The sequence below is a fragment of the Rhinopithecus roxellana genome, chromosome 19, assembly GCF_007565055.1.
Source record: "Rhinopithecus roxellana isolate Shanxi Qingling chromosome 19, ASM756505v1, whole genome shotgun sequence".
NCBI lineage: Eukaryota > Metazoa > Chordata > Mammalia > Primates > Cercopithecidae > Rhinopithecus > Rhinopithecus roxellana.
This window is the reverse complement of record NC_044567.1, coordinates 18,681,561-18,704,380: the sequence shown is the minus strand read 5'-3', so window position 1 is coordinate 18,704,380 and position 22,820 is coordinate 18,681,561. Positions and strand designations below refer to the sequence as shown.

The following is a 22,820-nucleotide window of genomic DNA, read 5'->3' as shown; positions in this document are numbered from 1 at the left end:
AGTTCCTTACCTTTTCTTTAAAACATTTCCTAAATTAAATGGCTTGTGGCCCTTTGATAGCCCTAACCCCTGAAACCCGAAAACAAAGCCCACAAGGGAATTCCTCCTGCCCCATCCAGGCAGAGGGCATCACCTGTCCCCCAGGGAGGCCGTGTCGATCTTGAGGAAGCCAGCGCAATTCATGAAGACTTTGGGACCCATGTGGCACATGGTGACCAGCTGCGTCCGGCTCTCGAGCCGGGTGTTGTTCTGCTTCAGGATCTGGGGGAGAGAGCTGGACTGAGCCAGGGCAGTAAGGAGGCCCCACCTACCCAAACTGTTCCAGTCTCTATTAAACCCTCATAACAAAAATTCTGTCCCCACCCAGTATCTAGTTGAGCACTACAGCACACTATCGACTACTCAAAATTAAAAACCAAACAAACAAAAGTTTTGCTTTAAATGGGAAAATAATAAATAAATGATGTTATACCTACACCAAAAACCATATACAACTAATGTATGGCTTATAAGTTACAAGTTAACACTAGTTGGCTGGGCGCAGTGGCTCATGCCTGTAATCCCAACACTTTGGGAGGCTGAGGCAAGTGGATCACTTGAGGTCAGGCGTTCGAGACCAGCCTGGTCAACATGGTGAAACCCTGTCTCTACTAAAAATACAAAAAATTAGCCGGGCGTGGTGGTGCAAGTAGCAGTGAAGGGCACAGCTTTGGCCAACTGGGTCTGATGTCAGACTCTGACTCTCACTTGCTGAGTGATTTTGGACAAGTCACTGACCTTGGTCTTCCTGAGCTGTTAAATTATACTGACAAAGTATATATTCATATTCAATGAAATGGCAAGTTTTAAAATTTCTGAATTCACTCCAATCCTACCTTCAGAAGGTGGGTCCCTTTCCGAGGTCCCAGGCCACAAACATACTGGATCAAGGCCTGGCTGTAAGGGTGGGCAATGGCACGGTTGACATCGACCCCGACCTCATTGACTCGGTTGATAAATTCACAGTACAAGGCGTTGAGCAGCTCCTCTTTCACCACATGCTCCTGTTGACATTAAGCAGGCAGGAGTAAGGTTACTCTGCCTTTCCCTCCACCGGAGTCTGCCTGTCAAATCCTACTCACCTGCAAGGGGTGAAACTTGAGACACAGGATGTCTTCATCAGAACTGCACACCTGGGCAAATTCAATCAGAGGGTCCTGGATGCGCCGGGCCAGGGAGACGGCCTGTCTCAGCACTGGAGGGTAATCCCGGAATTCTGCCTAGAGTCAAATGAGGGTCAGCAGGGCCTTAAAATCCCCTCAGCTCCAACATCAAGAGGAAATCCAAACCATTCTTGTTTAAATCATTTTCTCTGCTTCTCTGGGATCTTTTTTCCTGGGACTGATTTAATTTCTGGGACTCCCAATCTGAACCGTAACTGCAAAACGGAGAACTTCTGCATGGATAAGTACACAGGTATAATCCTGTGCCCTGATAACCTTTGTTTCCCTATTTAATCTCTTTGGGATTAATAGCACTTGCCTGGACAGGCCCTAAGGGTGGGACTCCAGCATTACCTCTGACTTCTTGCTGTTCATATAGAGAATGGCCAACTCGTTGTCAACCAGCTCTACCCCAATAGATGACAGCTGCTGGCCCTGATCCAACTCATGTACAATGCGTTTCACATCTTCAATCAACATCTGGGCGTCCCTGGTGGGATGAGTGTTGGTCAATGAATACATTTTCTTAGGGATGGACAGTCTCATGACTGCCTTGGGGGCAGGGAGGAAAGGGCTTTGAAGACAATGAGGTAAAACATCGCCAGGGACACTCCCTGCACAGGCACAAGCCCCACATGTTATGGGCATATGCCAGATTCAATAATAAGGGATGAATTGGGTCATAGCCTTAAACCAGGTGTGGTCTAATCCCCACCTACCTGTTCTCTCCTGCAACTGTCACCACATGAGGCTTCTTATTCAGGAGAAATTTCTTTAGCGTTTCAATGTCTTGAGCCTGGATTGAAAGAAAATTGAAGCTGAATGGCTCTGAGGATGTGAAGATTTCAGGCAATTCTGTCTCCCTATGTTGGAGATCTTGTAAGAACTGGAAAAGTCTTCAGATATCTGGTCCAAGGTGCTACCAAGGAACCATTCCCACCTCTTCCTGAAAGTTGGCCACCCTGCCTCTGCTTAATAATTCCACTGACTAGAACTGCACTCCAGTGGTACTAGCTGCCACTAGCTAGGTCGCAAGGATGAAGTGAGAAAACTGTTCTTTTTTATTGTAGACCAAAATCTAATACTTAGCCACTGGTTCTAGTTTTGATGAAACAAAACAAAGAACTAGGAGCTGCCCTCTTTTGGGTGCGGGCCCTTTGCAAAGATCAACACGGTTAAGTATGATTTTCTTCAGCCTAAAGATGTCCAGTTTCTTATGATTTACTTTCCAGTGCCTCACACTCCTGCATGTCCTCCTTCTGTGGCTATTTCATTTGTGGTGTGACTTTTGCTAAAATGTTAGTTAGGACTATTAGATATTCTGATCTCCATTTCAAGATTTTAAGGGCTGGGTGCAGTGGCTCACACTTGCACTTTGGGAGGCTGAGGCAGATGGATCGCTTCAGTCTAGGAGTTTGACACCTGTCTAGGCAATATGGTGAAACCTTGTCTCTACAAAAAATACAAAAATTAGCCAGGCGTGGTGGTGCACGCCTCTGGTGGTCCCAGCTACTTGGGAGGCTGAGGCAGGAGGATCACTTGAGCCTGGGAAGCAGAAGTTGCAGTGAGATGAGTTCTTGCCACTGCACTCCAGCCTGGCGACAAAGCAAGACTCTTTCAATAATAATAATAATACAATTTAAAAAATAGTTGTTTCTTAAGAAGTTTTTCTTTCAAGAACGGGGCTCTGTCAACAAAACTGAAAGATACCACAGATACCATTAGGATAAACAAAATTCAGAAATATACCAACCAAATGAATTGAAAGTCTTCTTTCCTTGGAAAAAGAGACCCTGAAAGGCTAAAGCAGGGAAAAGGCTGGCTTCTCGCCTCAGTGGCTTTCAGCTGCTGGAACAGCCTGACCCAGATGCTGGTAAGAACAGAGGCAGTTAAAGCAACTCCAGAAGCACACAAGGCCTAGGAATTGGCCTCAAGTCAGAAGCAAATTCTGTACCAGATAACTTGAGTGCCATCTACTGCTCATGGAAGTGAGGCATCCCAGGGGACAAGTCAGTGACCAGATCAGAGACAATCAGTCTTGCATAGGATTTTGCTTAGACCATAAACACTTATTCCCACTGAATCATAAGACATACTCCAGATGTACACTTAGTAACCTCGTCCTGGCCACTTGCCTTCTTTTCCCGCTCTTCCTCTCTCCACGCAGTTCGCCGTTTGGTAAAATGGGGCAGTCGAAGGAAGTCTGTCACTTCTCCTTCACCATTGACCAGGGCACAGAACACAGGGTGATCTCTGCCAGACAGACAGAAAAACAAGAGTGCAATAATCAGCAATATGAAGTTATAAATGAGAGAAAAATGAAATTTAGGAAGACAGGTAAGAGATGGTGCTGGGGAGGCAAAAACAGGCTGTTACCTGGCAGAGGAGAAAGCAATGCCGAGGACTCGAATGCCCTTCCCTTGGTTCTCGTCCATAAAGTCATCATCTTCTTCCACCTGCTGATCTGGTCGGTAGGGCGCCACTCTCAACCAATTGTAGAGCTTTCGACTACAGGCCTGGGGGAAGAGACACAAGGGATATTACATACACGATGACATTATGGTCATCAGGCTCACCAAGTGTGCTACGGAAACACACTCATACACACGTGTGAGGGTGTGTGTTTTTTTTTTTTTTTGAGACGGAGTCTTGCTCTGTTGCCCAGGCTGGAGTGCAGTGGTGCGATCTCTGCTCACTGTAAGCTCCGCCTCCCAGGTTCACGCCATTCTCCTGCCTCAGCCTCCAGAGTAGCTGGGACTACAGGTGCCCGCCACCTCGCCCGGCTAGTTTTTTTGTATTTTTTTGTATTTTTTTTTTGAGATGGAGTCTCGCTCTGCCGCCCAGGCTGGAGTGCAGTGGCCGGATCTCAGCTCACTGTAAGCTCCGCTTCCTGGGTTTACGCCATTCTCCTGCCTCAGCCTCCCCAGTAGCTGGGGCTACAGGCGCCCGCCACGTCGCCCAGCTAGTTTTTTTTTTTGTATTTTTTTAGAAGAGACGGGGTTTCACCGTGTTAGCCAGGATGGTCTCGATCTCCTGACCTTGTGATCCGCCTGTCTCGGCCTCCCAAAGTGCTGGGATTACAGGCTTGAGCCACTGCGCCCAGCCTTTTTTGTGTTTTTAGTAGGGACGGGGGTTTCACCACGTTAGCTAGGATGGTGTAATCCCAGCACTTTGGGAGGCCAAGGCTGGCAGATCACGAGGTCAGAAGATCGAGACTATCCTGGCTAACACAGTGAAACCATGTTATTTTATACTAAAAATATAAAAAATTAGCCGGGCTTGGTGCCAGGCAACTGTAGTCCCAGCTACTTGGGAGGCTGAGGCAGGAGAATGACATCAACCTAGGAGGCGGAGGTTGCAGTGAGCCGAGATCGCGCCACTGCACTCCAGCCTGGGCAACAGAGCAAGACTGTCTCGAAAAAAACACACAAAAAAACATGAGTCTCTGCCCTCACCTTTATGACATATTCCTTGGCTTCAGTCAGCAGCTTGTTCTTGAGTTCTTTGGCCATCTGCACATAGAGGAACTGCTGTAAAGCCCGTTCGATGGCCATGGTGCGCTGCCGGTTCCACTCCTGCACCTGGTGGCTGAACTCATCTCGGTAGTAAAACTGTTTTATCTCTTCAAAATATGTCTGGTCGTTGCCATAGCTGAGGACAGACACAAAGCTATGGTGTCAGGAATGAAGAAAAGGTGACACCCAATGTCCACGAACATTCTAAGCAAGCCAGAGACAACAGCTTGCTCAACTATGAAATTGTGGTTCCCCACTCCTGAGGGGCCCTTCCCTCCACCAGACTCCTCACCAGGCCTTCCCCAGAGAGCTGCCAGGCCAGGGTTCTCCTTACCCTTCCACTCCCTTCATATCTATGCTGATGTCAGTGGTGAGGAGTCCTTCGTCTTCAGCCAGGCATATCTTGAGGAACTGGTCATCTCTCAGTTCCTTAACAGGCTTGTTCTTTAAGTACTTGAAGGAATAGGCATAGTGGGCCTCATCCACATCCTGCACACATGAAGGGAGAATCATGAGCCTGTGGATGGGCTGGGCCAGGCCCCAGGAGAAAAGACTGCCTTTCTGCTTTCAGGCACACAGCTCAGTGAAGTGGAAGGCAAGAAACTCAGGCCAATCAAAGAAAGAGCTGGGGCACATCTTGGATCAAAGCCCTTCACCCAGCTCACCTTTCTACCTTTCTTGGTGGGGGTTATATTTAGCTTGGCTCTCTCTTGGAAGGTTTGCCTCAGCACCTGCCGGACAAGGGGCTCACGGGCAATCTGCAGGGCTACCATGTAGCGGGCGCCTTCTAGCACAGCTTCTGGAGTAGGGAACTGGCTGTGGGGAAAATGGTGCAGCTACAGGACCAGGGTGTTGCGGCCCTCAGGCCCCTCCTCCTGTCAGTCACCTGCTGCACGCCTACCTGCAAACGTAATCCTTGGCCAGCTCCAAGGGCTCTGCGGGAAACTGCTCTGTCTCATGCCGCTGGTAGCTGTCCCGCAGGTTCTCCCCAAACTGCTCGGGAGTAAGCCCAAACTTTTTGGCCAGGCCATCTAAAGCAAACAGAAGAGTGAAGGGTAAGGCAGCAGATGGGCTGATAAACTTCTTGGCTTTCAGAATCTGGAGTTGGAATTCTGGGAACTAGCCTTTGTTATTTTCCTGAGATGGTCTCGTTCTGTTGCCCAGACTAAAGTGCGGTGGGGTGATCATGGCTCACTGAAGCCTTGACCTCCTGGGCTCAGGCGATCCTCCCACTTCAGCTTTCCCGAGTACCTGGGACTACAGGTGTGTCCCACCACTCCTGGCTAATTTTTTCTGTATTTTTTGTAGAGTCTTGCTATGTTGACCAGGCTGGCCTCCAACTCCTGGGCTCAAGCGATACTCCCACCCTAACCTTCGAAGTGCTGGGATTACATGCCTTGAGTCACTGTGCCCAGCTAGGGCACTGGAATTTAAAGAGGCCAGGAATGAGCAGGACCAGGTGGTCAAACAACAAGGAAAAAACTGATTTTAAACACTAGATGGGCTGTTATAAAGCAGAAGAAATAGACAGACTGGACTCTCTCTCTCTAATCATGAGTTTCTCATTACCTCAGGAAATTAGAGAGAGGCTGAACCGTCACTGTGGGGCGGGAATGGGTGTGGAGAGGAAGTGCTTTTGAAGACCAGATAACGGGCTGGTTCAGGATTGGATTGGTGATTGACCCAGATAGCCTTTCTTCTTCCTACCCACCAGTCTTTTTTTCTGGGTAACTTCCCTTGCTCAGGCTAGAATGCCTAAATCCCAAAGAAGCTAGCTTTTACCTAGCCCTGCACTCTGGCAGATGGTGTACATGTCTCGGCGAGAGGCTTGCTTGAGCTCTGGCCCCCTCTGCTCCTCATCTTCTGCCTCGTCACCTTCACCTGGGAAGAAAACACGGTGAGATTGAGGGTTCTAGTTTCCAATCACTCCCAAGGATCTGACACATTAGGAGAGAAGTCTTAAAGGGTACCCAGCTAATTATCAATAAATACTAAGGGAACTCAGAGGCCGGTGCCGGTGTGGGTCCTCTGTAAGCACAGCACCGGTCCCCTGGGCCCCGCTTTTCCTTCTCTATACTTTGTCTCTGTGTCTTATTCCTTTTCTCAAGTCTCTCGTTCCACCTAACGAGAAACACCCACAAGTGTGGAGGGGCAGGCCACCCCTTCACCCAGCCAAGGATCTCCTTCAAGATGCCATGGGACATCAAGTCTCCTGGGTTTTCTTTTCTTTTTTTTTTTTTTTTGAGATACAGCCTCGGTTTGTTGCCCAGGCTGGTGTGCAGTGGCGTGATCTCAGCTCACTGCAACAACCGCCTCTAGGTTCAGGCATGCCTCAGCCTCCTGAGCAGCTGGGATTACCGGTATGTGCCACCTAGCCCTGCTACTTTTGTATTTTTAGTAGAGATGGGGTTTTGCCATGTTGGCCAGGCTGGTCTCGAACTCCTCACCTCAAGTGATCCACCTGCCTTGGCATCCCAAAATGCTGGGATTACATGCATGAGCCATCATGTACGGCCATCAAGTCTCCTGGATTTTCTTTTCCAGCACTAACCTTCTTCATCTCCCTCTTCCCTGACACGCTTCAGCTTCTTGCGGCTAGCTTTGGCGGCATTCTGCATCTTAGGGATGTCTCGGCCATAATAAAGAAGAAAATGGTTGTAGACATCTTTCAGCTCATCCATTGACTGGACATCCTTGAGCCTGAAAAGGAAGAGACATAAGGTTTCAGTCATCACTGCAGAAAGGATATGCTCCAATTTGGCTGTAAGAGGTCCAATTCCCAAAAGGCAGTATCCCAACTAAAATGGGATCCCAACCTGTTTTTTCCAATTATTATTATTATTGTTATTATTTTTTTGAGACAGGGTCTCACTCTGTTGCCCAGACTGGAGAGAGGATGATCACTTGAACCCGGGAGGTTGAGGCTGCCGTGAACTGTGACCACACCACTACTTTCCATCCTAGGCAACAGAGAAAGACACATAGCTGGGTGTGGTGGCTCAAGCCTGTAATCCCAGCACTTTGGGAGGCCAAGGCAGAGGGATCACAAGGTCAGGAGATCGAGACCATCCTGGCTAACATGGTGAAACCCCATCTCTACTAAAAATACAAAAAATTAGCCGGGTGTGGTGGTGGGTGCCTGTAGTCCCAGCTACTTGGGAGGCTGAGGCAGATGGTGTGAACCCAGGAAGTGGAGCTTGCAGTGAGCCAAGATCCCGCCACTGCACTCCATCCTGGGCAACAGAGCAAGACTTTGTCTAAAAAACAAACAAACAAACAAAACAAAAACAAAACCAAGACACATGATAGCCCTAGACCATATCTTATTTATTTTTTTGAGACGGAGTCTCACTTTTGTCACCCAGGCTGGAGTGTAATGGCGTGATCTCAGCTCACTGCAACCTCCACCTCCTGGGTTTAAGAGATTCTCCGGCCTCAGCCTCCGGAATAGCTGGGATCACAGGTGTGCACACACCACACCGACTAATTTTTGTATTTTTAGTAGAGACAGAGTTTCACCATGTTGGCCAAGCTGGTTTCAAACCCCTGATGTCAGGTCATCTGCCCACCTCATCCTCCCAAAGTGCTGGGATTACAGGTGTGAGCCACCATGCCCAGCCTGTTTTCTTTTTTTCTTTTTTTTTTTTTGAGATGGAGTCTCGCTCTGTCGCCCGAGCTGGAGTGCAGTGGCCGGATTTCAGCTCACTGCAAGCTCCGCCTCCCGGGTTTACGCCATTCTCCTGCCTCAGCCTCCCGAGTAGCTGGGACTACAGACGCCCACCACGTCCCCCCGCTAGTTTTTTTTTTTTTGTATTTTTTTAGTAGAGACGGGGTTTCACCATGTTAGCCAGGATGGTCTCGATCTCCTGACCTGGTGATCCGCCCGTCTCGGCCTCCCAAAGTGCTGGGATTACAGGCTTGAGCCACCGCGCCCGGTCCCGTTTTCTTTTTTTGAGGTGGAGTTTTGCTCTTGTTAACCCAGGTTGGAGTGCAATGGCGCGATCTCAGCTCACTGCAACCTCCGCCTCCCAGGTTCAAGCGATTCTCCTGCCTCAGCCTCCTGAGTATCTGGGATTACAGGTGTCCAGCTAATTTTTTGTATTTTTAGTACAGACGGGGTTTCACCATGTTGGCCAGGCTGGTCTTGAACTCGTGACCTCAGGTGATCTGCCCACCTCAGCCTCCCAAAGTGTTGGGATTACAGGCATGACGCATGCCCGGCCTCCTCTTTCTTTCTTTCTTGAGATGGAATCTAGCTCTGTCGCCCAGGCTCTGTGGTGCAGTGGCATGATCTCGGCTCCTGCAACCTCTGCATCCCAGGTTCAAGTGATTCTCCTGCCTCAGACTCCCGAGTAACCGGGATTACAGGCGCCTGCCACCACGCCCAGCTAATTTTTGTATTTTCAGTAAATATGGGGTTTTACCGTGTTGGCCAGGCTGGTCTTGAACTCCTGACTTCGTGACCCGCCCACCTTGGCCTCCCAAAGTGCCGGGATTACAAGCGTGAGCCACCGTGCCTGGCCCCAGCCCCCTTTTTCTTAAGAGACAGGATCGGCCGGGCGAATCACGAGGTCAGGAGATGGAGACCATTCTGGCTAACATGGTGAAACCCTGTCTCTACTAAAAACACAAAGAAAAGAAAAAAAAAAATTAGGCATGGTGGTGGGCACCTGTAGTCCCAGCTACTCAGGAGGCTGAGGCAGCAGAATGGCGTGAACGGGGGTGAGGGCGGAGCTTGCAGTGAGCTGAGATTGTGCCACTGCACTCAGCCTGGGTGACACAGCGAGACTCCATCTCCAAAAAAATAAATAAGTAATTCCTGGGCTGAAGTGATCCTCTTGCCTCAGCCTCCCTATAGGCAGAAGCCACTGTGCCTGTGCCTGACTTTGACAAGTTATAATTTTTTTTTTTTTTTTTAGACGAAGTCTTGCTCTGTTGCCCAGGCTGGAGTGCAGTAGCACGATCTCAGCTCACGGCAACCTCTGCCTCTCGGGTTCAAACAATTCTCCTGCTTAAGCCTCCTGAGTAATTGGGATTACAGGCGTGCGCCACTGCTCCCAGCTCATTTTTTGTATTTTTAGTAGACATGGGGTTTCATCATGCTGGCCAGGCTGGTCTCGAACTCCTGACCTCAAGTGATCTGTCTGCCTCGGCCTCCCAAAATGCTGGGATTACAGGTGTGAGCCGCTGTGCCTGGGTGACGAGTTGGATTTCTAAGGGATGGGGCCCTGTGCTACACATTCTCCAAGGTTTAACAGTGCTCCTGCAGGTCCAGCCTTGGGTCTGAGGGCTTCCCATAATGGAATAAACACCGTATGTTTTACCTCTCCATGTCAGTGGTGTCCAGAGCCCGGATGCCATCGGCAAGAGGTTTGTCAGGGTCAGCAGAGATCTGTTCATACTGATAAGCCTGCATCTTCTCAAACAGCCGTGTTAGGTTCTCTTTACGGATCCGCAGCTGGGTCCACTAAGGTGAAGTAGGGCAGGAATGAGGGCTCGTATTCAGCCCTGGAGACCCAAGGCTGCTCTGTTCCTTACCAGAAAACCTGGCTGGGGGGACTAGACAGGCCTGGGAGGTTTGGGTTTGTGGTATCCTGGTAGTAATGGTGCCTACCCTGGCCCGTACCTTTTGGGTGCCACAGATCCACATTACCTTTTCATCCCACTGCCAGACTCTCCATAGGTCATTGATGTGCAACTCAGGCTCCACATACTCCTTTCGGTAGAAGGCAATAAAAGGCACCTAGGATGGCAAAGAGACTGCAGTCACTCAGAGACGATAGATCTGCTAAGATCCCCTCTGTCAGTAGATAATGACTTTCTGGACAAACAGCTCCAGGAAATTCAACAGTCAGAAGCCTGGCCTCCTTCACAGCCCTTCCAGGCCCTAGTGCTCTCCTCAACAGGAGAAAATAATGCTGCAGACAGAGTAGCATTGTTCTCATGATCACTAGGGTCTCTGCGGGTCCTAACACTTCTTGAGTCACAGAGAGGGGATAGGGGAAGGGGGCTCCCACCTCATTTAGTAAACTACCGTTTCCCTCATCCCCTAACTAAATTTCTCACCGATGGGCCACCAGAGCTTGAGATGTTACCTCAAAATGCTGATTTCGCATGAAGCCCAGGGCCTCTTTGATCTTCTGAATTGTGCTGGGCCCTTTCCGACTGAAGCTGCTGGCTGGCTGCCCTCGGTCTAGGTAATCACAGCTTTCCTACAGTAGGAAAATAAAGAAATAGCAAAACAATGTCACTTGGTTTGTCTTACCACACAAGACTGCTTAATAACGAAGCATAACCTTTCTAGATGAAATCTAAAAATTTTTTCTCATATATACACACTTGTTGGGACTACATACACAGTTTTCTGTACCAGGCACACAGATGTATGAAATAGGGGAGGACGAGCTCTCCATCTTGATGAAGTGTCTTTTGGTTCATGTCAAAACCTAAGGATCTTTTTTGCATACCTGGAGAGAAATGGTTGGTGTGGCAAAAGCATTCCTGTAGATCCAGTCAGCTTCTTCTTCTAGTTCATCATCTTCAGCCCCCTTGACTGGGATGGAGCGGAGCTGCAGTGGAAAAGACAACAGACGGACTTTATGTCTCACTTAAGAAAAACATACACCTTTTTGGACAGAAACGTGTGATCATCAAGTGTACATTTCCATTATTGTTCTGGAAATGCTATACCAGTGTTGTTCCGGCATGAAATAAGCATTGCTTTCTTTTCTTTCTTTTTTTTTTTTTTTTGAGATGGGAGTCTCGCTCTTGTTGCTCAGGCTGGAGTGCAATGGCGCGTTCTAGGGTCACCTCAACCTTTGCCCCCGGAGCTCAGCCTCCTGAGTAGCTGGGATCACAGGTACCTACCACCACGCCCAGCTAATTTTTTTTTTTTTTTTGAGATGGAGTCTCGCTCAGTTGCCCAGGCTGGAGTGCAATGGCACAATCTAGGCTCACTGCAACCTCCACCTCCCAGTTTCAAGGAATTCTCCTGCCTGAACCTCCCAAGTAACTGGGATTACAGATGCATGCTGCCACGCCCAGCTAATATTTTTTTGTATTTTAGTAGAGACAGGGTTTCACCGTGTTGCCCAGGCTGGCCTCTAACTTCTGAGCTCAGGCAATCCACCCGCCTTGGCCTCCCAAAGTGCTAGGATTACAGGCGTGAGCCACGCAGCTAATTTTTTGTATTTTTAGTACAGATGAGGTTTCACAATGTTGGCCAGGCTGGTCTCAAACTCCTGACCTTAGGTGATCCACCCACCTTGGCCTCCCAAAGTGCTGGGATTACAGGTGTGAACCACCGTGCCTGGCCATAAGCATTTCATAATTTTTTTTTTTTTTTTTTTTTTGAGACAGGGTCTGTTTTTAGGCTTCAGTGCAGTGGTGCAATGATGGCTCACTGCAGCCGTGACCTCCCAAGCTCAAGCAATTTTCCCACCTCAGCCTCCTGAGTGGCTGAGACTACAGGTGTGTACCATCACGATCAGCTAGTTTTTTGCATTTTTTGTAAAGACAAGGTCTTCCTATGTGGCCCAGGCTGGTCTTGGGTTCCTGGACTCAAGCAATCTGCCACCCTGGTCTCCCAAAGTGCTGGGATTATAGGTGTGAGCCACAGCACCCAGCCTGCATTTCACAGATTTCTAAAGAAAACAGTATTTCAAGAACCGTAAGCAAGGTAGTCTACCTTCCCTTCTCTAAGAGCTGGATTTCCCAGGCCCCGGGTGAGATGGGGTTCAAAGCCCATGCTGCATACTCAACGCTAGACTTTCGCTAGATTATTTCTTGGCTACAAAGTAAATATGGATTGGTATAAGAGCAGAGGCTGGTGGTTTCTTACCTGGAACCTCTCAGGCAGGTCAGTGGCTCGGATTTCATTGTCCTGATCTGTGAGGTGGCTGCTTTCTAGCTCACTGGGCTCATACATTTCAAAGATGCTCCTACGGCTCACACGCTTCTTGGTGGTCTTCTTGGGGCGCACTCGGATTTCACCCTCAGCCTCATCATCCTCATACTCATACTCTTCCTCCAGTTCTTCATCATACTCATTGTATTTCTCAAATTCATCATAGTCAAAGTCCACACCGAAGATTTCCTGGGCTTCTTGCAGGGCCCTGTGGGTGGCAGCAAGAGGCAGTTGGCTCAGGTTCAGGTGAGAGGAGAGAAATGCAGCCCCTGCATAGATCCTTTACTTGTCCCAAGGGAAATGAGAGGGTTAGGAGGAAGGTAAACCATATTCACTGCGGACGAAAGGCTTCCATTGGGGGATATTTCTGGGCAAACTGTTGTATATGGAAGAACAAAAAGCCCATCTTTGGCACCTTCAAGTGACAATAATCAAATAGCAACAGAGCAGACGGGTCTATATCTTGCTCAGTGGACCCAGCTTCTGCTAAGGCATTACAGTATTCCCTTAGAGCAAAAGTTTTCAAATTTGTTAACTGTGATGTGGGCATTTATTCAACAAAATTGTATTAAGAATGTCAATATATGGCCGGGCGCGGTGGCTCAAGCCTGTAATCCCAGCACTTTGGGAGGCCGAGACGGGCAGATCACAAGGACAGGAGATTGAGACCACCCTGGCTAACACGGTGAAACCCCGTCTCTACTAAAAATAATACAAAAAGCTAGCCGGGCGAGGTGGCGGGCGCCTGTAGTCCCAGCTACACGGGAGGCTGAGGCAGGAGAATGGCGTAAACCCGGCAGGCGGAGCTTGCAGTGAGCTGAGATGCGGCCACTGCACTCCAGCCCGGGTGACAGAGCGAGACTCCGTCTCAAAAAAAAAAAAAAAAAAAAAGTCAATATATATAATTGCATAAACATGAAGCTGTAGGTGGAAGAGGAATGCTGGAGCCTTGCCCGTGTGGGACTCTACTCCAATCCCACAGTAGCCCTAGAGTGCAGAGACAGTTCCTAGGGCTTCCAGGAGCAGTCTGAAATCACTGCCTGGTAAAGGTTATTTGAGGCAGGGAAGCAAAATGACTGCAAGCTGGGAATGCCCCATTTTTGGCAAAGGCCTCTAACCTCCTCCTTCCTGACGGGGCCCACTCAATCACTTTATCCCCACCTTGTACCAGACCCCACTCACGCGTCTGTGTATCCAGGAAGCTTTTTCCGCCACTTAGGTTTTTTCAGAGGCTGTCCATCATCATCCACAATGAAGTCGTCAATATCTGGGTAGAAAAGGAGGGGTTGGGGCTCACAGTCAGAGACTGAGCCAGGACTAAATTGCTTTGGTTTCTACTATGTGAGTGGTCAGTGAGCAACGGAGAAGGGAAGCTCATGAAAAGGAACTTCTTTGTGTTAAATGCTGGGGGATGTAGCTAACTAATGGTTTCCATCCTGTTCCCATGGGCCAGGAAATCCTAACATCCATCCAAACACTGGCTTCCCTGCCCAATATAACATACCTGACTCCTCATCATCTTCTTCCTCCTCCTCTGGAGGAGCCATGGGGGCCTCCATGGCCTCCTGCCCTTCTTCCCCTTCCCCATCCTGGAAGATTTCCTCTGCAATAGCTTCTTTTTCATGCTCCTCCTTGCCATACTCCTCCTCATCATCGTCCTCATCATCTGACATTTTTTTGACACGCCGGTACTTTTGCTAGGGGTGGGAAAACCTGCCTTATCAGGATCTGAGGAGTTTGGCATATGGATACCAAATCTCCAGTCTCACTCCCTTCTTCCCACCACAATTACTCTGACCAAGGGAGATGGGAAAGAACATGCTGAGTGATGCTCTTGTAGCCTCAAAGCCCGTCCTTGAAACTTGGACAAGACTTTCTCTAACAGGCACCCAGATCTGGGATGCAAATCTAGGCTCTGTAGTACAATGATACCAAACACCGTGCTCTAATGTTCTCCAAACTGTCCTGCATGTTCCTCCTCACCCAGAGACACTGAAATTTCCAGGACTTTTTCCTTCACCCCCAGGGACAAAGACAAAGAATGATACTTACTCCTCTTTTGACTTTGACACCCAGATTCTCCTCAATGAGGTCAAAATCATCATCCTCCAGGCGGTCATCAAAAGAGGCTGAAGAAATAAAGTGTTGCCCATGGTGATGGGGAGGCCCTTTTCTGCTGAACCTCCACCCAAGCCTCACTTGAGCCAACAACAGACTACTCACTGCGTTTTCTCTTCTTGTGGCCAACATCATCTTCTGAATCACCAGAGTCACTGCCCTCATCCTCCTCCCCTTCATCTTCATCATCATCGTCATTGATAAAGCCTTTCAGGTTGCCCTGCTCATCCTGATCATCTAGGTTCTCTTCCTCCTCCTCCTCATCTGGAAGACATCATGTTTGAGGCATGGAGACTGAAAAACAGGCTAGCGGTTCAGGGCCACTTGATTAATGTGATTATCTATTTGCTTTGCACCTAACAACCTGGGTGCCATGTTAACTATTCTGCCTCATGTAAAGATGCAAAACATGGCCACTGACTTAGAGTAGCAGCATCTGGAAAGAATATTTTTTTCCCCCTACATTCACCATCTATCTTTGGGCAGGATGATCTTCCTGGTCACTCTGACTTCTCAAAACCATTACTAGATTATTATAGCCACCAATAACTTTGTTTTACTCAGTTTGTAAACTCAGCAGCTACATTCCTTTATTTTGCCATAATTCCTTTCATAAAACTTGTACGTCCCTTTACCCCTTTGAAGTCATTTCGTGGTTCTACTCTGTTGACAATTCTAAAGATTGGGCTTGGCCAGAGAAATAGGAAACTAGATGAATAAGTATCAATAATGCTAGGTCTAAAAGCAGAAAGTATTATATATGGACTTATCTATTGGTTTATTATCAACCGCCCCTCTACTAAAGTAAACTGCACAATAGCTGTATCTTTGTTGTTTTATATTTCTAGTTCCAGGCCTAGTGCCTGGCATACAGACAGATGCTCAGTTAGTATCTGCTAAGAATGACTGAAAGTTCTCAAGCTGGTACCTCATGTGTGATAACTTCTGTGCTGAGCCTGAGCCTTTCATCAGCAAGAATCCAACTATCCAAAGCTTAGCAATAGTGGGGAGAAGCTTGAGGCTGGGGCCTCCTCACCATCATCCTCCTCTTCCACAAATTTCTTGGTGACTCGGGGTACCACCTCGCCTTCATCATTGTATTCTTCCTCTGACTCCTCAGCCTCGCTTTCCACAAAATCAGACATTGCTACAGCTTCTCACTCTGCCTGAAGACAACTAGGGAAAGAAAAGAGAGAAGGATAAAAAAATGGGACACATGATTACCCAGGGGGCTCTTAAACCTTCCCAAAAACAGCCTTTTAGCAACCTGCCACTGCTCTGCCCACTCAACATTCCCACTTGGGGAGAGGAGAGGAAGAATCAGATGGTTCCCACTCTTCCATTATCCATTCCTCCCAGCATTGCTTCTCTCATGTGTACTTTTTTTTTTTTTTTTTTTTTTGAGGTGGTGTCTCACTCTTTCACCCAGGCTAGAGTACAGTGGCACAATCTCCATTCACTGCATCCTTCGCTTCCTGGGTTCCAGTGATTCTCCTGCCTTAGCCTCCCAAGTAGCTGGGACTACAGGCACGCGCCACCATGCCCGGCTAATTTTTATACTTTTAGAAGAGATGGGGTTTCAACATGTTGGCCAGGATAGTCTTGAACTCCTGACCTCAGGTGATCTGCCCACCTCGGCCTCCCAAGGTGTTGGGATTACAGGCGTGAGCCACCACACCCAGCCTCATATGTACTTTTAAAAAGAAGGCAGGCCAGGCACGGTGGCTCACGCCTGTAATCCCAGCACTCTGGGAGGCTGAGGCGGGCAGATCACGAGGTCAGGAGATCGAGACCATCCTGGCTAACACAGTGAAACCTTGTTTCACTAAAGAACACAAAAAATTAGCCAGGTGTAGTAGCGGGCGCCTGTAGTCCCAGCCACTCAGGAGGCTGAGGCAGGAGAATGGTGTGAACAAGGGAGGCGGAGCTTGCAGTGAGCCAAGATCGCGCCACTGCACTCCAGCCTGGGCGACAGAGTGAGACTCTGTCTCAGAAATAAATAAATAAACAAATAAATAAAATAAAAAGAAGGCAAAAGCCAGGCTACTCGGGAGGCTGATGCAGGAGAATCTCTTGAACCTGGAAGGCAGAGGTTGCAGATTGCACCACCGCATTCCAGCCTGGCGACAGAGCAAGACTCTGTCAAAAAAAAAAAGCCATTAGGCCAGGTGTGGCAGCTCACTCCTGTAACCTCAGCACTTAGGGAGGCCAAGGCGGGTGGATCACCTGAGGTCAGGAGTTCAAGATCAGGCTAGCCAACATGGTGAAACTCCATCTCTACTAAAAACACAAAAATTATCCGGTATGGTGGCAGGTGCCTGTAATCCCAGCTACTCCATAGGCTTACGCAGGAGAATCATTTGAATCTGAGAGGCGGAGGTTGCAGTAAGCAGAGACTGCACCATTGCACTCCAGCCTCGGCAACAAGAGCAAAACCCGTCTCAAAAATAAAGAAAGAAAGAAATAAAAAAGAAAAAGAAGGCAATTATACCAGACTTGTATGCGTATCACCTCTCTTCCCCAGAGTTTTACCTCACTTACCATTTGAAGACAGGAATGGGCAAATGAGGAAAGAAACTAATGTAGGGACAATTAAGTGGGGATATGGTGGTAGAGTGGGATTATGTGACCTGCTCCTGGGAGGCCTGGAAACAGTAAATGCCAACTTTATAAAAGGTGCTTTCATGTTGACATACACTATTCATACTTATTAGCAAAATCAAAAGGAAAATCTCTTTTCTTTTTTTTTTTTTTTTTTTTTTGAGACGGAGTCTTGCTCTGTCGCCCAGGCTGGAGTGCAGTGGCCGGATCTCAGCTCACTGCAAGCTCCGCCTCCCGGGTTTACGCCATTCTCCTGCCTCAGCCTCCCGAGTAGCTGGGACTACAGGCGCCCGCCACCTCGCCCGGCTAGTTTTTGTATTGTTAGTAGAGACGGGGTTTCACCGTGTTAGCCAGGATGGTCTCGATCTCCTGACCTCGTGATCCGCCCGTCTCGGCCTCCCAAAGTGCTGGGATTACAGGCTTGAGCCACCGCGCCCGGCGGAAAATCTCTTTTCAACAGATTAACCACACAAATACTTCATGAACTTGAGCCGATTTGTGTGAGTATTGGTTGGGAGCATTTGGGTCCAAAAAGGGCCTATTTTTATCATTTACTCCCCTTGCAGATAAAAAAAATCTTGAAAGGCTTCCATGTCCTACTAAATAAAGGCAAGATGGTTAAATGGAAAGATTGCTGGGCTCAAGAGTAGAAATCAAATCCTGTTCAGACCACGGTGAAACCCCGTCTCTATTAAAAATACAAAAAATTAGGCCGGACGCGGTGGCTCAAGCCTGTAATCCCAGCACTTTGGGAGGCCGAGACGGGCGGATCACGAGGTCAGGAGATCGAGACCATCCTGGCTAACATGGTGAAACCCCGTCTCTACTAAAAAATACAAAAAACTAGCCGGGCGAGGTGGCGGGCGCCTGTAGTCCCAGCTACTCGGAGGCTGAGGCAGGAGAATGGCGTAAACCCGGTAGGCGGAGCTTGCAGTGAGCTGAGATCCAGCCACTGCACTCCAGCCCGGGCGACAGAGGGAGACCCCGTCTCAAAAAAAAAAAAAAAAAAAAAAAAAATTAGCCAGGCGCAGTGGCGGGCGCCTGTAGTCCCAGCTACTCAGGAGGCCGAGGCAGGAGAATGGCCCGGGAGGCGGAGCTTGCAGTGAGCCGAGATCACACCACTGCACTCCAGCCTGGGGGACAGAGTGAGACTCCGTCTCAAAAAAAAAAAAAAGAAATCAAATCCTGGTTTTGTATCCTAACAGCTAAACATAAACTTAAGCAAATTATTGGACATGCCTGAATATCACTTTCTTAACCTGGAAAATGGTAACAGCGCTACCTACCTTAGAGGATAGTTGAGAATATTATATGACATAGGGGAAAGAACCTGTTGTTTCAAGATGGGTTAACTGAGTTTGAATTTGAATCCTGAGCCTAATTTTCCTTAGCATTCTGTAATTTTGTACCAACCAACCCCAACTTTATCTTCTACTTCCCTGCTTTCAGACTCATCCAAAGCCTGGAAACGACAGTAGGGATCTTCAAGAACTGTAACATGGAGCTTGATGGGCCTTGAGTAGGACTTAAAAAACAGCACACATCATCACATTAAGATTCCACTGTGGAACCCTAAAGCTGGCTGCTGACACACTCAGCATCACTCCTCACCCTGTCCAGTAAAATGGTCTATGGGATATATCCCATGTACCTTTCTCCCACTTAGACTACAAGCTTCTGGAAGATAAAGAACATATCCAATGGAGGGACTAATAAAAACCATGAAAACATAAATGGCAATACAAGAGGCATTACAAGGCACTCTGATTCTGCACCAGAAAAGCTATATCCCTTCAGGTGTGCTGTAACACATTAGTAACAAATTAGCTAACAAATTAGCAACTGTTAAGTGTCTGTTAAATAAACGACTTACATTTCCTTTTTTTTTTTTTTGAGACGGAGTCTCGCTCTGTCGCCCAGGCTGGAGTACAGTGGCCGGATCTCAGCTCACTGCAAGCTCTGCCTCCCGGGTTTAAGCCATTCTCCTGCCTCAGCCTCCTGAGTAGCTGGGACTACAGGCGCCCACCACCTCGCCCGGCTAGTTTTTTTTGTATTTTTTAGTAGAGACGGGGTTTCACCGGGTCAGCCAGGATGGTCTCAATCTCCTGACCTCGTGATCCACCCGTCTCGGCCTCCCAAAGTGCTGGGATTACAGGCTTAAGCCACCGCGCCCAGCCTACATTTTCATACTGCTGCCATCTTCCCAGTTAAAGATGGCAGTGGGGGGGAGAGAACGGTGGCTAATGGCTACCTGAAGGTGCCTTAAGTTCTGTGGCTCTAATTCTCCTGAAAATTGTCCTTACTGAGCTCAATTAATACTATAACCAATGAACTTGAGATTAACTAAACTCAAGAAAATAAAACTGAAGATATAGGAGGGTGGGGGAATGTTCAATTTTCGGTTGAGGTTTCAGATGCCACTCTTTCCACAAACCTAACTGAACGCCTACTATGTACATATACTCTGCTAAGAGCTGGGGATTTGAAGAGAATTGCTCGTTTTCTTTCTTTTTTTTTTGACATGGAGTTTTGCTCGTTGCCCAGGCTGGAGTGCAATGGCGCAATCTCAGTTAACGCAACCTCCGCCTCCTGGGTTCAGCGATTCTCTTGCCTCAGCCTCCTGAGTAGCTGGGATGACAGGCATGCATCACCATGCCAGCTAATTTTGTATTTTTAGTAGAGAGGGGGTTTCCCCTTGTTGGTCAGGCTGGTCTTGAACTCCTGACCTCAAGCGATCCGCCCGCCTCGGCCTCCCAAAGTGCTGGGATTAAAGGCGTGAGCCACCGTGCCCGGCTGGATTGTTCATTTTCAAGGAGTTGACTGTCTCCTAGAGAAAGAAACATGAAAATAAGACCATAAAATGGTTTTATGTATTACAACAGACATACAGAACAGGCATAGGAAGAGAACTGGACAATAAACTCATAACACACACACAAAACCCAACCAAAATAATACGGGTCTCTCTTGGGTATTTTAAGCAATTTTTAAAAAAGTACCCTGAGGAATAATGCTTATTTACACACCTACCAAGTGCCAGACACTAACAAACATCCTACTATTTTATGTCCCTATCAAGATGGAACAAATATTCCATTAATCCCTACACTATCCTATGAGTTATAGCACACTTCTCTCTCAACAGAGGAAGAAACAGACTCAGAGAGATGTAGTCATTTGTTCAAGGTGATAAAACTATCATCTGTTGTAAATGCTGAGGTCTGTCTGACTCCTCATGGCTGACAGTACCACATTTATCAATAGTTCTCAGGGCATGGTCCAGGGGCCAGTCCCTTTGTTCTCTCAGGAGTGTACAGTGGAGTTTTTCCAGAGGTTATATGACATGTGGTTATCACAACAGACTGAACGCAAAAGCATATGAGAACACAGCTGTATTCCATCAGGGCAGACATTAAAACATTGTACTAAAAAACAAAAAAATGTCATTCTTACTTAATTTACTTATTTTGAGACAGAGTCTTGCTCTCTCACCCAGGCTGGAGTGCAATGGCACGATTCCAGCTCACTTCAACCTCCGCCTCCTGGGTTCAAGCAATTCTCTTGCCTTAGCCTCCCGAGTAGGTGGGACTACAGGCACTCGCTACCACATCTGGCTAATTTTTGTACTTTTAGTAGACATGGGGTTTGGCCATATTGGCCACGCTGGTCTCGAACTCCTGACCTCAAGTGATCCACCTGCCTTGGCCTCCCAAAATGCTGGGACTATAGGCGTGAGCCACCACGCCCGGCCTATTCATTTATTTTTTAAGACGAAGTTTCACCATGTTAGCCAGGCTGGTTTCAAACTCCTGAGCTCAAGTGATCCACCTGCCTCAACCTCCCAAAGTTCTGGGATTACAGGAGTGAGCCACCACACCCAGTCCATTCTTACTAAAATATTTTGTTTTAAAAACTACTATTATTCGGCTGGGTGCTGTGGCTCATGCCTGTAACCCCAGCACTTTGGAAGGTGGAGGTGGGCCGATCACCTGAGGTCAGGAGTTTGAGACCAGCCTGGCCAACATGGTGAAACTTTGTCTCTACTACAAATGAAAAATTAGCAGGGTATGGTGGCAGGTGCCTGTAGTCCCAGCTACTCGGGAGGCTGAAGCAGGAGAACTGCTTGAACCCGGAAGGCAGAGGTTGCAGTGAGCCGAGATGGTGCCACTAGACTCTAGCCTGGGTGACAGAGTGAGACTCCATCTCAAAACAAAACAAAACAAAAAAACTACTGTTATTCGTAAAAAGTATTATTGTTTACTACTTTAAAATAAATCAATAAATATTTTTAAATGTCTGAGTTTTAATTTCGAATCTGGTAAATATCAAAGGATGTAATTCACATAAACAAAATGTCTTTGGAGTCCTAAATAAGTTTTAAGAGTATAAAGGGGTCCTGAGTTCAGAAAGTTGAGGAATGACTGTAAAGACCCTAAAGAGCTGCAGTGCAGTAAGCCTAGGGGTTAGGGTGATGATCCACCATGCCCCAAGATCTCTATCCTTAAGGTCATTTAGCTTGAGTACTGCCGAAAGTGAAAGTCTTAAACTTCTGCCAATTAAATCTGGAGCTCTAATTTTAATTTTGACATTGCTCCCCCTCAGCCCTGAACTGAGCCATTAAAAACAGATTTGAGTACAGCAGCCCCCACACATAGCTTGTTTTAATTAGGCTATTAGACCCGTACGTTCGATCTTTTAAGGCCTCAACATCTTCAAATTGAACGCCAGTTCCTGCAGACCAGATGCCCCTCAGCCTACTTAACAGAGAAACACACAGCCTACCTGATGAAAACAACAGCTTTCTTCTGTCTCAAGGGCAGCTGGTGCTCCATGCTGCACACAGCTTGGAAAGATAGCTGTGTTCTCTTTCTTCCCATCGCCTAGGTTAGCAATAAAGCACAAGCTATGCTACAGCTGGGGAATGCCTCCAATCTAGCTCAATACCAAGACTTCCAGTTGTAAGAAGTGTGCCAGAAGCAATTCTGACTTGCTGTAACTTGCTGGAGCTGGATGTGCAGACTGCAGTAGCACTGCAGTCTGAGACTGACAAGCAAGAACTAATCTAGAATAAAGACACTAATGTATTTATTTGTGTATGATTATTATTAATATATGGTATCTATGATGAGCCTGATGTAGTTTGGATGTTGTATTTAGCACTCATGCTCTTAAAAATTTCCCCATACTTACATTGTAAGTTAAATTTGCAACTGGAATAGGTCTACAAGGGCAGTGGGGAGATGGAGGGAGAGGTTTCTCTAGGCAGAAGCACAGCTGCAGAACAAGATGTGGCTCAAAGGGAGAGGCTGGTGGTTACCATGACATTTGCTGGAAGAGGAATGGAACTGGGATCAGATTGCCACAAGGGAGGCCCTCTGCAGTCCCTCCCTTTGAACAAGAAGTTGTAGGAGGCAATTAAGAGGAGACCAGAGTGAAAAGAGATCTAGTCTGTTAATTCCTTCCACTTTGCAGCTTCAA

General features: G+C 47.7%; 1 protein-coding gene across 1 annotated transcript in view; it reads right to left on the bottom strand.

Moving 5' to 3' along the window:
- Positions 1-22,820, bottom strand: part of SUPT6H (SPT6 homolog, histone chaperone and transcription elongation factor) — a 41,879-nt gene that overhangs the window by 13,484 nt on the left and 5,575 nt on the right. The window contains 23 exon segments of the mRNA XM_010372334.2: positions 134-261; positions 876-1,043; positions 1,122-1,259; positions 1,557-1,692; positions 1,922-1,998; positions 3,338-3,455; positions 3,579-3,718; positions 4,658-4,853; positions 5,052-5,206; positions 5,383-5,533; positions 5,619-5,748; positions 6,500-6,598; positions 7,269-7,417; positions 10,042-10,184; positions 10,371-10,460; positions 10,813-10,929; positions 11,185-11,286; positions 12,558-12,831; positions 13,806-13,890; positions 14,128-14,320; positions 14,676-14,752; positions 14,847-15,005; positions 15,778-15,917. Of these exon segments, the coding sequence (XP_010370636.1) occupies positions 134-261; positions 876-1,043; positions 1,122-1,259; positions 1,557-1,692; positions 1,922-1,998; positions 3,338-3,455; positions 3,579-3,718; positions 4,658-4,853; positions 5,052-5,206; positions 5,383-5,533; positions 5,619-5,748; positions 6,500-6,598; positions 7,269-7,417; positions 10,042-10,184; positions 10,371-10,460; positions 10,813-10,929; positions 11,185-11,286; positions 12,558-12,831; positions 13,806-13,890; positions 14,128-14,320; positions 14,676-14,752; positions 14,847-15,005; positions 15,778-15,886 (3,134 nt within the window). The 5' untranslated portion in view covers positions 15,887-15,917.